Source organism: Aethalodelphis obliquidens, unplaced genomic scaffold (genome assembly GCF_003676395.1).
Source record: "Aethalodelphis obliquidens isolate GAN/ISIS:26980383/991018 unplaced genomic scaffold, ASM367639v1 scaffold79, whole genome shotgun sequence".
NCBI lineage: Eukaryota > Metazoa > Chordata > Mammalia > Artiodactyla > Delphinidae > Aethalodelphis > Aethalodelphis obliquidens.
The window spans coordinates 6793669-6805750 of NW_020838023.1; the positions used below are offsets into that span (position 1 = coordinate 6793669).

The 12082-nt window shown below is 45.9% G+C and overlaps 1 protein-coding gene and 1 long non-coding RNA gene across 3 annotated transcripts in view; one reads left to right on the forward strand and one right to left on the reverse strand.

Annotated features, from left to right (window-relative positions):
- LOC113612598 (uncharacterized) lies at nt 1-3048 on the reverse strand. Its single transcript, XR_003429890.1, has 2 exons — nt 2186-3048; nt 1-312 (listed from the first exon to the last, which is right to left on the reverse strand). It is a non-coding gene; the product is annotated as an uncharacterized LOC113612598 (long non-coding RNA).
- The window catches only part of MAL2 (mal, T cell differentiation protein 2), a 27670-nt gene continuing 17042 nt past the window's right edge, over nt 1455-12082 (forward strand). Inside the window, exon 1 of one of the 2 annotated variants that reach the window (XM_027092567.1) lies at nt 1455-1975. In XM_027092567.1, coding sequence (XP_026948368.1) covers nt 1844-1975 — 132 coding nt within the window. In that variant the 5' untranslated portion in view covers nt 1455-1843. The remainder of the gene's footprint in view (nt 1976-12082) is intronic. The other variant, XM_027092568.1, reaches the window with a different exon arrangement.

Genomic DNA, 12082 nt, shown 5'->3' on the forward strand with positions numbered 1-12082 from the left:
TTCAACGATATTTTTTTTAATCCACTGGTCATTGTGGAAGCAGGTAGAAAGCAGGTAGAGTCGGGGATGGTGGGGGATGCATGGTGCAGCAAGGAGGGTGCTGGAAGGGACACAGTGAAGTTTTCCCCTTGGTGGTAATTTTTAAGACAAGCACAGTTGAGGCTTTTCTGAGTCACTGAGCACTTCTGGGAACTTCAAAGTCATTGTAGGCTTATTCATTGAAATTCTGGGGGTCCATCACTATAGCTGCACATTTTCAGGGTAAAGAACTTGAAGATGTCTTCCTTTTGGATGTACTTTGTTTATTGAGAGCTGTTGGGCAGAAAATAAAATAAAACAATCACGAAAGATCATTCCCTGACAATCTGGATCTAAACACAGAGAGGGTTCATTGATCAACAAACGAAATTTCCTATTAAATAAATACCACACATTGAATGTCAAGAAGTGATGATTTTTAGAGGTGGGGAAGACCAGAGATTTACACAAAACGTTTCACTCACACCCTGTTTTGTGGTATCTACCCTGATGCTACCACCACACCTACGAGTTTCGCTTATTAAAATAATAAAGAGGTAGAATGACTAAAATCTGATGACCAGCGCATACAGCTGAACACAGTTCCTCAAAGGCTAAACCTGACAGACAAGATTATTATTCAACTTGGAGAATGTCTGGTGATGTTGCCTAATCTTTTTTCCAACCTGCTCTACATGTGTATGCTGCTGTGTGTAGTTTTGCTTATTTTCAGCTGATCTTTGAGAAAATTAATCTCATCTCCTTTATTTCACTTATTAAATGTTGACGTTAAAACCAAATATAAAATGGGGATGAACTGGGGCAGGGAATGCAAACCATACACAGAATCCTTAAAAAAAAAAAAAAAAAATCTGCCTTTTAAGCGTTTAAAAGACAACAGCAATTCATAAGTTTCAGACAGGTGAAATCAATAAGTTTTATGTGGAAAATATAACCTATGCAACATCATGTGTACACAACAGTGTGATGTGTGCATGTGTAAAAATCAGGAAAATAGTAGTCATCATATCAGCTACCATTTGAGGAGCACTTACTATGAGTTTCCTCTTTTTATGTTATATCATGTAATTCGGGTATCCATACGGAGTAGATAACCTCAGCCCCATTTCATAGATGAGCACACCACTGGCGCGCACAGCGTTTGGTTACCTGCCCGGCATACACTGCCAATAGATGTTGGAGCTGACCCATCTGACTTCAGTAGGCGACACTGTTCTAGTGGTGTTTTTAAAATCCCACAAGAGTCCCATTTTAAGCTGATCCACTCCACTTTTTAGGTGTGACTGATGACCTTGATTTCACCTTCTGAGTCACAGCTCCAAGACCAGTCTTGCAGTTAAATTGAGGGAAGTGGGGTAGGGGAGCTGTGAGAGTTGCGGGGGAGGACAGGTGGAAGAGAATAGGTGGAAACCAGGGGAGGGAAAGAAGGAAAAAATAAAGAGCGGAGCGGTGAGCCGGGCGTCGAGACGCTCCAGGAGCGCTGGCCGCTGGCCGGCAAAAGGCACCAGAAGAACAGAGCAGGAAGGACCGGGCCAGGTGGCCGCCGCACCTGTGCACGTGACCCGCGCGGGCGCCGGGGCGGAGGCGCGCTCACCTGGGCCCACGTGACGGGGCGGGGCCCCGCCTGGCCGAAGACAGCGCTGCCACGCCCCCCTCCCGGGCGGCGCGCCCGGAGCCCGCGGACCCGAGCAGCGGCGGCGGCAGCGGCGGCGGCGGCGGCGGGAGCCCGGGAGGCGGAGGCAGGCGGAGGCGGGCGGAGGGAGGTGGCGGCGGCGCGCGGAGACGCAGTAGCGACAGCGGCAGCATGTCGGCCGGCGGAGCGCCAGTCCCGCCGCCCGCGAACCCCGCCGTGTCCTTCCCGGCGCCACGGGTCACCCTGCCCGTCGGCCCCGACATCCTGCGGACCTACTCGGGCGCCTTCGTCTGCCTGGAGATTGTAAGTGGGGCAGCCTGGGCGAGGGTCGCGCCCCGGGTGGCGAGAACTGGCAGCTGCATCCTGCCCCCCGGGCTGCGTCCTTCTGCGCGGCCCCCAGCTCCCGTCCCCCCGGCGTGGGCTTCTCCTGCGCCCCTCCCGGGGTCCTCCCGATGCCCAGCGCAGCCCGCACCCGGGCGACGGCGCCACCGCCCTGGCCCTCTCGCCTGGCACCTGTTACGCTGGCACCTGCTCCTCCGCTGGCGAAAGAAATGGTCCCGGGAGAGCGAGCAGGAGGCCCCGCGGGCCGAGGATTGGGGACTCTGAGAGGAGAAGGCTCTTTGGAGTTGGGGTACTGTCAGAGACCCCCGGCGGTTTGGCCGGGGGCCACGCTGGGCTGGAGCGGGTGCCGGCGCTCTCGGCCTCGCCTGATGCTACCTGCCATTTTGTTGGGTGCTGCAAGGTGGAGCCAACGACCGGGTGACCAGGAGGCCGCTAGGATGTGGAAGGAGGGGCAGGAGGTACCAGGAAGCGGAGGAGGAGGGCTAGAAGACGTGGGTTTTTTTTTTTTTTTCCTTTTACCATTATGAGCGCCCTTTGGATTGGGGAGAGCAGCGGGGCTCAGGAGGCAGGGCAGGGAAAAGGTGAAGCCCATACGGTGCCCTGGGCAGTGTCTAATCAAGTGGGCTGAGAATGGTAGGGTAAAAGTACAAACGTGGCTGTCAAGCTCCTCGCCGCCTGCGTTTGCGCCTTCTCCCTTCCGAGTCTACCTTTGCAACTCCAAACCCTCTCAGCGCACTTGGTTGGGCCTAGGTGACCGTCGGGTCACGGCCTGTCGTGCAGGCTTCTTGGGCTGCAGACGTGAACTTTTAAAAAGGCACTTTAATGGAGTTGGGAGGTTTTGAAGCTCGCTGGGGAAAATGTGCAAATATAAATTGGGCAACCTGAGGTTACATCATGTCCTGAGAATGGCAAATACAGAGTGAAACGTTTGCCAGTCAGTGCCTTTCCTGCCGGCTGGCTTTGTTTGCTCGGTTTGGAGTTTGCATATCGTCCCCCTCACCCACACCCACACCTTTGAGTTTGCATAACCTGGATTTGGGTCGCTTCGGTTTCACTTTTGTGCTTGTGGGGCTGGAACGCCTTGTGAGCATTGGTTTTCCGCCCTATTTTGCTAAGGCACCCTAAGTTAAGTTTAGCTCAGATTTGAATCTGAAAAAGGAGACAAGTGAGTTACCGGCTATGACATCAGTAATCGGATGGTGACTGCGAGGCTAGGAGAAACTGGTTTGAGTCTGAGCCCAGTTCGGAAGCATCTGAATGCTTGGGATGAGGTGCGGGCATCCAGGTGAGAAGAGCGGGGAGAGGGTGGCCTTGGGTGGGCAGCCCCACTGTGGGGAGGGGGACAGCCTGAGAGCAGTGAAGCCTGGGAAGAAGGATTTTATAGGCTCTGGGCTACTTTAGTTCCGTGTTCCTCAGACTCCAGTTGTTTGCCTGCCTCTGTTAGAAGTTTTTGCCTGCCACATTCACCTGTTCTAGAATTTACAGATTGTGCACTTCAAATGCATTCACTTTCTGAGCTTCAGTACCTTACCTTAGCCTCATCCTAAGCAATAAAAACATGAATTCTCAAATTTGCTATGCTGTCATATTTTTCTAATATTTATTCAAATAGATACTTATATGTTTACATATATATGTATATATGTAAAAACTGTGACATACATATATGTATATATATGCAAAGAAGGCCTAGCCATGTGCTATCAAATCAAATTCCATCTCAAGAGCCACTGGTGATCATGTGACACTTTTGGAAACTCCACCTAATTCTGGGAAAAAAAGTGGAAAGTGGTTTATTCTATTTCCTCCCCCCCACCCCCATATCTCTGTATTTATCTAGCCCATTGGTTAGTTCTCAACTGCTGCTATACTTAATTGCTTGGGCAGATTTTTAAAATACTGTCGCTAGGCCAGACTAATTAAATCGGACTCTCTGGGGGAGCTACCGAGTCCATTAGGTTTTTAAAAAGCTCCCGGGAGGTTCTAATGTACGGTCATGTCTGGGAACCACCAAGGGAGGCCTTTTCGGGGCTCTGTGGACAAGACAGCTCTCTCTTGCAAATGTGAATCCTCTCCTTCTGCTAGAACTTCTGCCACGCCCCATCCCAGGGGAAATCCCAGGCTCACAGAAGTATCCAATCCCTTCCTCTCGTCCCTTCGTTTCCTCTGGCTTCTTAACCCCAAAACGCTTCCAGGATCCTTATCTAGATAGAACAGCATCACTTCTGAAAGCCATTTCCATTTAATTTTCACTATTTTTGGCCAAATATCTCGATAGGTTTAAATCATAGGCCTCCATTACCTTTTACTTGATATCAACCTCCTTCCTCCCCAGCCCAACCTGCAAAAAATAAAAGGCCCAGAATATTCCGGTGAAACTGGTGACCTCAGAGAAACAAGAGACCACATTAGAGCCAAACTATGGCTCCTTCTTGGCCCTCATCCTGCTGTGCCACTTAGAGCTATTGGATCATGTGCTTTAAGAGAGCAGAGGTGGAGGCCACCTTGGTCCCCTCTCTCTACCTAGAACATCCACACCGGAGGAGATGCACAGATATAAGCAAAGTAGACACTTTCGAAGTGCTTTGGTCCCGGATTTCTGATCCCTTGAAATTGTTCAGTCTCCCATGGCTCCTCTTCAGAAATTTCTCTCTGTAAATTAAACGTGAGAATTCACCAGAAGCAGTTCTAAGCTCTGGGTGATGTCCTTTCTGGGGACCCCTTTGTTTTAGCCTCTGCCAGTGTTTCTGAATATGCCCAAACTCCTTAATTTTGACTTTCTATCGAATCCATTTGTCTTTGCAATTTCTTTATGTCCCGTTGCTGTCTAAAACTGAACACCTGAAAACTGCATCTGACAAAGATGCTGGGCTCTCTATAGTTGACTAAGCTAATGAAACCATGATCTTGGAATTCACTTCTCGCACTAACCAGTAACTTTGCTCAATGATTTAATTTCAATTTGCCTTGTTGTACCACATTCACAATCTCTCAAGTGTCAGGCATTTGTTGGGGAGATAATTCAAAAGATACAGATATTGCCAGCCTCCAAACACCAGGCAAAGTAGTTTATAGCACTGGCTTTATAGGTGGAGGTATTGCAACTTCACATGCATGGTGTGGTTCTCTTGAGATAGGTATGTTGTACTGCTAGGCACCTAAGTTGTCTACCTCTGGGTTTTTGCACTCAGCTATACCTACCAATGTGTGCTTGCTATGAAGAGTTTAATACTAAGTTAGTTTTGCAAAGTGAAACCTTTTAGTTTAAGATGGAAAACGTTGCCGTCCAAAGTTATCATTTTCAAAATCTAATGTTTTGATTCAGTGTTTCCTGAATTAATGTTTTGTAAATCATTCATCAGGTGTTTATTGAATACCTGTTGTGCGGCAGACACTATTCTGGGAACAAAGATATTTAAACTCTGCCTCACTTGAAAGAGCTTATAACCTAGTTGAGAGGATATGCCCCCCAAATAACTACCATTCAGGGAATAAAGACACAACAATGGAAAGTGAACTATAGCTAACGCACTTTCCAGGCAGGTGTATTATAAGAAAATGACATTGGAACATCTGTACTATTGGGCTAAACAAGCTATTTCTGGTCCTTTGTCCTCAGTGAGTATTATGCACAAGAAGATTGGAAGTAACAGTATTAAACATGGAAAAGAATAAAGGTCATTATTGAATTCAGTGTGTTTCACAGTTTCAGTATTTAGGAAACTGTTTACATTCCCCATGATATTCCTGAACATTTCTCTTTATGGGAGATGGTCTAGGACTCTTATTCACAGGCTTCTAACTGCAGTGTTTTGGATGCGATAATAATTTTCATTTTTTCAACAAGTAATTAATAACCTGCTATGCATCAGGCCTTATCTTATGCCCTGGAAATAGGATAATTAACATAACTCCTGCCCTTAAAAGAAAGTCCTATACAGTAAAGTATAAATCCAAGAAAGCATTACAGTGCTGCATTTGAAGTGATAAAATTGGTTTATGGGCTTCCCTGGTGGCGCAGTGGTTGAGAGTCCGCCTGCTGATGCAGGGGACACGGGTTCGTGCCCCGGTCCGGGAAGATCCCACATGCCGCGGAGCGGCTGGGCCCGTGAGCCATGGCCACTGAGCCTGCGCGTCCGGAGCCTGTGCTCCGCAGTGGGAGAGGCCACAACAGTGAGAGGCCCGCGTATCGCAAAAAAAAAAAAAAAAAAATTGGTTTATGAAAAGTACTATTGAAAAACAGGGTGGAGTACATCTGGCCACTGGGAAGGCCAGGACAGGCAGCTTTAATGGGATGGTGACATTTGAATTTAGCCTGAAATGATGAGTAGAGGTTCAGTAGACAAAAGTGGGAAAGAGAATTCCAGGTAGAAACAAGGGCATGTGCAAACCCCAGAGACAAGAAAGACCATGGCATGAAGTTCTGGCAATGGTTGGTGTTTTTCTGTGTGTGTTTTTCTACATGACTTATGGGGAGGTGGCAGGAGGAGGAAAAAGAGCAGGTAGGGTTCAAGGTGTGGTTTGCTGAGGAATGATAGGCCAAGGCATAGCATTTGTTTTTGTCTGTGATGGGGAGCTGCTGAAGGACAGGGCTAACTTGATCAGACTTGCAGAAATCTTTGAGTAATGAAGTTTGGTTATAAAGCAGAGAGATTGAAGGCAGGAAGGTCAGCTAAAGGGCTTATTGCAGTGGTTTGGATGAGGGGTGATGAGAACTAGAAGTAGGACAAAGAAAAGCAGAGAAGAGGCACAGATTTGATATTTACAAGGTCAACCACATAGGTAAAGTTTGTTTTGTTTTTTCTTGCGGTATGCGGGCCTCTCACTGTTGTGGCCTCTCCCGTTGCGGAGCACAGGCTCCGGACGCGCAGGCTCAGTGGCCATGGCTCACGGGACCAGCCGCTCCATGGCATGTGGGATCTTCCCGGACCGGGGCACGAACCCGTGTCCCCTGCATCGGCAGGTGGACTCTCAACCACTGCGCCACCGGGGAAGCCCCATGTAAAGTTTTGACATGGCCTGAAATGATCGTAGACCAAACTTAAGTATAAGATGTAACACAGAGGACTTACGCCAGAAAAATGAAATGTTAATGAAAGGATGATGGGGAAGGAGGGGCTGTGCAGCAGGCATGTGCAGTCATGCAGATAATTCTATGGAAGGGATTTCAGGTTATTTTCAACCTGCAGCTTTGACTGTAGATGGACTAACACATAAATGTTCAGCTGTATAGACTTCTCTCTTCTCACCCAGAAAATAGATTTCGGTTGCAAAGGGACATTGTGTGTCTGCAGTGGTGAAGGAGGGGCTACCTGTGGGCGTGTTTTCCCTGCTTTAAAGGGGTTTTAATTCTATAGGTAAAATTTTTACCTTGCGTCTGGGTTAAAAATCTCCATCCATGTGAAAAAAAGTCTTTAAAACTTCATAAGAAAAAAAAGTGCCCCTGCCAGAGATTATTTTCAGCAATCGTTTTCCCTGGCTGGCAGTTCTGTAAGAATGAGAACTGAAACATGGAAAACTTCAAACCAAGTTGCTGAAAACCTTGACCTTGAGCTCCAAAGGAAAAGGTTAAGGAGAGGAGATTTGTCTTGTGGTGCCTGATAGAAATGTCGTACCGGGTGGTAGGAGCCATGGGTGTGGCATATCTGCATAGATATAGCTGAATAGGAAAGACTGTGTAATGACATGGGACAGGAACCAGGCAGGTGTAGCCAATACCACGCACGTTCAGTACTTGACAAATGCTGTGTGATTGTTCTGTAGGACAAACTGAACAGTGTGAAAATATTCTAGAGAAACTGACTGGAGCGGGGAAGAGCAGCTTTGGAGTACGCCCTCTTATGTCTTGCCCGACTTTTTTTTTTTTTTTTTTTTTTTTTTTGCGGTACGCGGGCCTCTTACTGTTGTGGCCTCTCCCGTTGCGGAGCACAGGCTTCCGGATGCGCAGGCACAGCGGCCATGGCTCATGGGCCCAGCCGTCCCGCGGCACGTGGGATCCTCCCGGACCGGGGCACGAACCCGTGTCCCCTGCATCGGCAGGCGGACTCTCAACCACTGCGCCACCAGGGAAGCCCTCAACTTTTTTTTTTCTTCTAGCATTTTATTTTATTTTTTAACTTGTTATTGAAATACAGTTGATTTGCAATGTTGTGTTAGTTTCACATGTACAGCACAGTTCATTCATTTACAGCAGATTCAATTATTCATATATATGTATATATATGTATTCTTTTTTTTACACTCTCTTCCATTATACGTTATTACATGATACTGAGTATAGTTCCCTCTGCTATACAGTAGGTCCTTGCTGGTTCTCTATTTTATATATAGTAGTGTATATATTTTAATCCCAAACTCCTAATTGATCCCTCTGCCCTTTCCCCTTTGGTAACCATAAGTTTATATTCTATGTCTGTGAGTCTATTTCTGTTTTGTAAATAAGTTCATTTGTATCATTTTTAGATTAGACGTATAAGCTGTATCATATAATATTTGTCTTTGTCTGGCTTAACCTCACTTAGTATGATAATCTCTGGGTCCATCCATGTTGCTGCAGATGGCATTATTTCATTCTTTTTTATGGCTGAGTAATATTCCATGTGTGTGTATACTACGTCTTCTTTATCCATTCATCTGTCAGTGGACACAGGTGGCTTCCATGTCTTAGCTATTGTAAATAGTGCTGGTATGAACATTGGGGTGCATATATCTTTTCGAATTATGCATTATGTATTATGTATCTTTTCTCTGGATATATGCCCAGGAGTGGGATTGCTGGATTATATTGTAGCTCTATTTATTTTTTTAAGGAACCTCCATACTGTTCTCCATAGTGGTTATACCAATTTACATTCCCACCAACAGTGTAGGAGGGTTCCTTTTTCTCCACACCCTCTCCAGCATTTATTATTGCCCAACTTTTAAAATGTCATGACTCCTCTCCAGGAGTTTAAAGTTTGACCTGAATTTCCTCTGTCCTATTTTATATGAAAAGGGTCATGCCCTTTCGTAGTCGCCATAGATGACATCCCTAACTTTCGTATAATAGCTTTCAGAAGAAGGAAGGTAAAAAGAAAGAAAAGAGGCAATGACTTGTACAGTCCTTGTTGATACTGAAGCATGGGCATGCGTGAACATTTTTAACCTAGGTGATAACTACTTACCTATAAACATGAAAAGACGATTTTAAAAATCAAGGGAAATTATAAATAAGAATAAAAGAGGGCCAGAGCATACTTCTCCCCTATAATATGGGCTTTCCATTTTAAGATTACTATCAGCTTGGTAGCCATGGAAGCACCAAGCGATGGCATCCAGCCAGGGAAGTCTTTCTGGAAGACATAGTACTGGAGTTTAGTTATCCAGCGAAAATTCTGATGGCAGCACGCTAAGCAGAAGCATGGACCAGTGTAATAGACGCTTTGTGTGCAGGGGATGAGGGACAGAGGCTGCAGTGCAGAGACAGGGTGGCAGGGAAAGGAGCATTGCAGGGGAGAGGGTGAGCTTGGAGAGGCAGGCAGGAGTATTCACCAGTGCTAAAACTGCTGGACTGCAGTCACATCATGAGTGACTTTACACTTTTATGGGCTGCCTTGTAAACACAGCTATCAGGTATTGTATCTGTTGACTGAAGTATGTTCCCACTTAAAAACATTCTTTGGAATACAAGTTGTGTGTAAAATGGAGTTATAGGTAATCTATTCACTAGAAGATAAATAGTCTGAGCATGTTTAACATCCTTTAATCCTCTTGTTTCATTTGTAGCGCCCATTGAAATTGGAGGGGTTATCAAGAAGATAAGGTATTCTGAACTTTTGGAGGGCCACGAACCACTTTGTGATTCTGATGAACATTGTAGACGGTGCCCTCAGAAAAGTGTATGTGCACTTATCTACCCAATTTGATATGATTTTGGAGAATCAACCCTGCCCCTGCCCCAAACCAATCCATGGCAAAAGTATAGAAACCCTGCTCTAGAATAAACACGAAACTTTGATGGGGGCGAACTAACATAATGTTAAGAGCATAAGCTCTGGTAGCCAGTTGCCGGGTTCAAATCCCAGGTCTAACATTTATTAACTGCATAACTTAGAACAATTTATTAATGGCTCTCTACCTTGATTAACTTCTCTATAAAATGGTAATAATAATAGTACTTAGCTCTCAGTGTTTAATCTCTCAGTGTTAATCTCAGAGGATTAAACTGGTACAAATAAAACCCTTAGAATAGTGCTTGAACACAAGACCTAGATAAATGCTAGCTCGTATTTCTGTTACCCTCACCAGCTTCGACCTCTTACTCAGATTAACTCCGTAAGCCAGGTTGGGAGACGTGTTTTCCTCTAGTCTTTCTGATTTGTTCGTCCTCACTGATTTAAAGTGATGAAAAGCCCAGTATGTAAGCAGTAGGAGAACTGGAAAGAGAGGGTCATATGTTATACACAGAAAGTTCTAAGTATTGAAATGTTTCTCCTTAGGGCAGTCTAACCAGTCCTTTATACCTTCAGCTTCACTTACCTTTCCCTGGTTTCATTCCAAACACTGACTGAAAATAGGTCAGAGTAGGAATTGGCCTGTTTACTTAGTGAATAATAAGAGTATACTAAGATGAAGGTGTCCAAGTGGTTTGAAAATTATTAGCCAAGATGTCGGAGGGCATGGTTTAAAAGCACGCTATTAGGAAATAAGTGACATTCGAAAAGAAAAAGGGTGTTTGCAAAAGGAATCCTTTGGGGACATAGGAAGACCGTCCAAATAGGACTCAATCTGGGAAGTCTGTAATCCACGCAGCCAGAATCGCCGCTTGCTCAAGACCATGGTTTCCCGCGGGGTTATATATTCTTGCCAGTGCACAGTTCCTAGTGAAAACATGTTTTAGCTCCAGCTCTGAGGGTTCAGTTCGGTGTGACGTGTGGATGAATAATAATTCCATGGCTTTCTTATGGGAAGGCTTCAGCCAAGGTACACCCTTCTGCCCTGCAGGAGCTAAACTGAAGGGATGAGCATACACTACAGCCGGCCACAAAGGAGAGCTGTGGGTCTTGGAATGGGTAGCAACTTAATCACGGCAACTCGGGGTATATTTGAGCACTTGAAGTGTGTGCCAGATTCGCCTAAATTTGAGCTCAGGAGGTGAGGGGTCGCAGGGGAAGACCCATATCTAGGTGAAGACGTGTTTGCCTGTGCATTACCTGGAAGTCGGGTTGTCTTTTTGTCAGAGCTTGAGATTCAGAGTCATGAGCCCTGACTTGGTTCCTTACAGAAATTTCAAAAGGTGGTGCATTTGGGAGTTTTGTGTATAATTCTCAGACTTTTTAGGACACCAGAGAGTGGTGGAAGGCCGTGATAGACAAGGGGTCAGAATGTGGATTCAGTTCCCCGTGGGTGAACAGGAATTCCAGCCTTCTTCAGCGTGTGTGCACTCTGCAGTTGCTACGAAACATTATCAACTATTCTCCCTCAGATTTTAACCATTCCTGTGCTCTGCATTTCACTTCTAAAAACGGGCTACCTCCAGAGCCACCTCTACTGAACAGGAATGCTGATAATTAACAGGAGTGGTAAATAGTCTGAGCTTCGTAATGTGCAGAATTAGGTGAAGGGAATACACTAAGCATTGGTAATGTTATTAAAAGCCCAGTTTTTAAAGTTTGAGCTAGATTGGGAAGCTCAGGAGAAAAGGTAGCTTTTGGCCAAAAGAAAAGGTAGCTTATCGTGAAGTAAGGAGAAATAACTGTGTCAAGGCCCTAGGGACCCATTCACCAATGTGACAGTCTTACAACGAGGAAGGTGGATCTCCAGTGTGGGACTATTTCTCTTCTCTGGGCCATCCTCTATGTTCCAAAGCTCCTGTGGTAAGGATGACTTAAATCTGTATTTCACGGAATCTCTGATCTAGGGATGCAGTGTGTGTGTGTATATTTGGGACGGGGGAGGCATCCCTACACCTTCCTGCCTCCCCTGCCCCCTTTCCAGCCACACACACACCACAAATGGGGAGGCAAGTCTGTTCTCTTTTCATATACACACTGAGTTCCCTTTCCAAGCCTTTGAAGTTTGGGAAGGGCT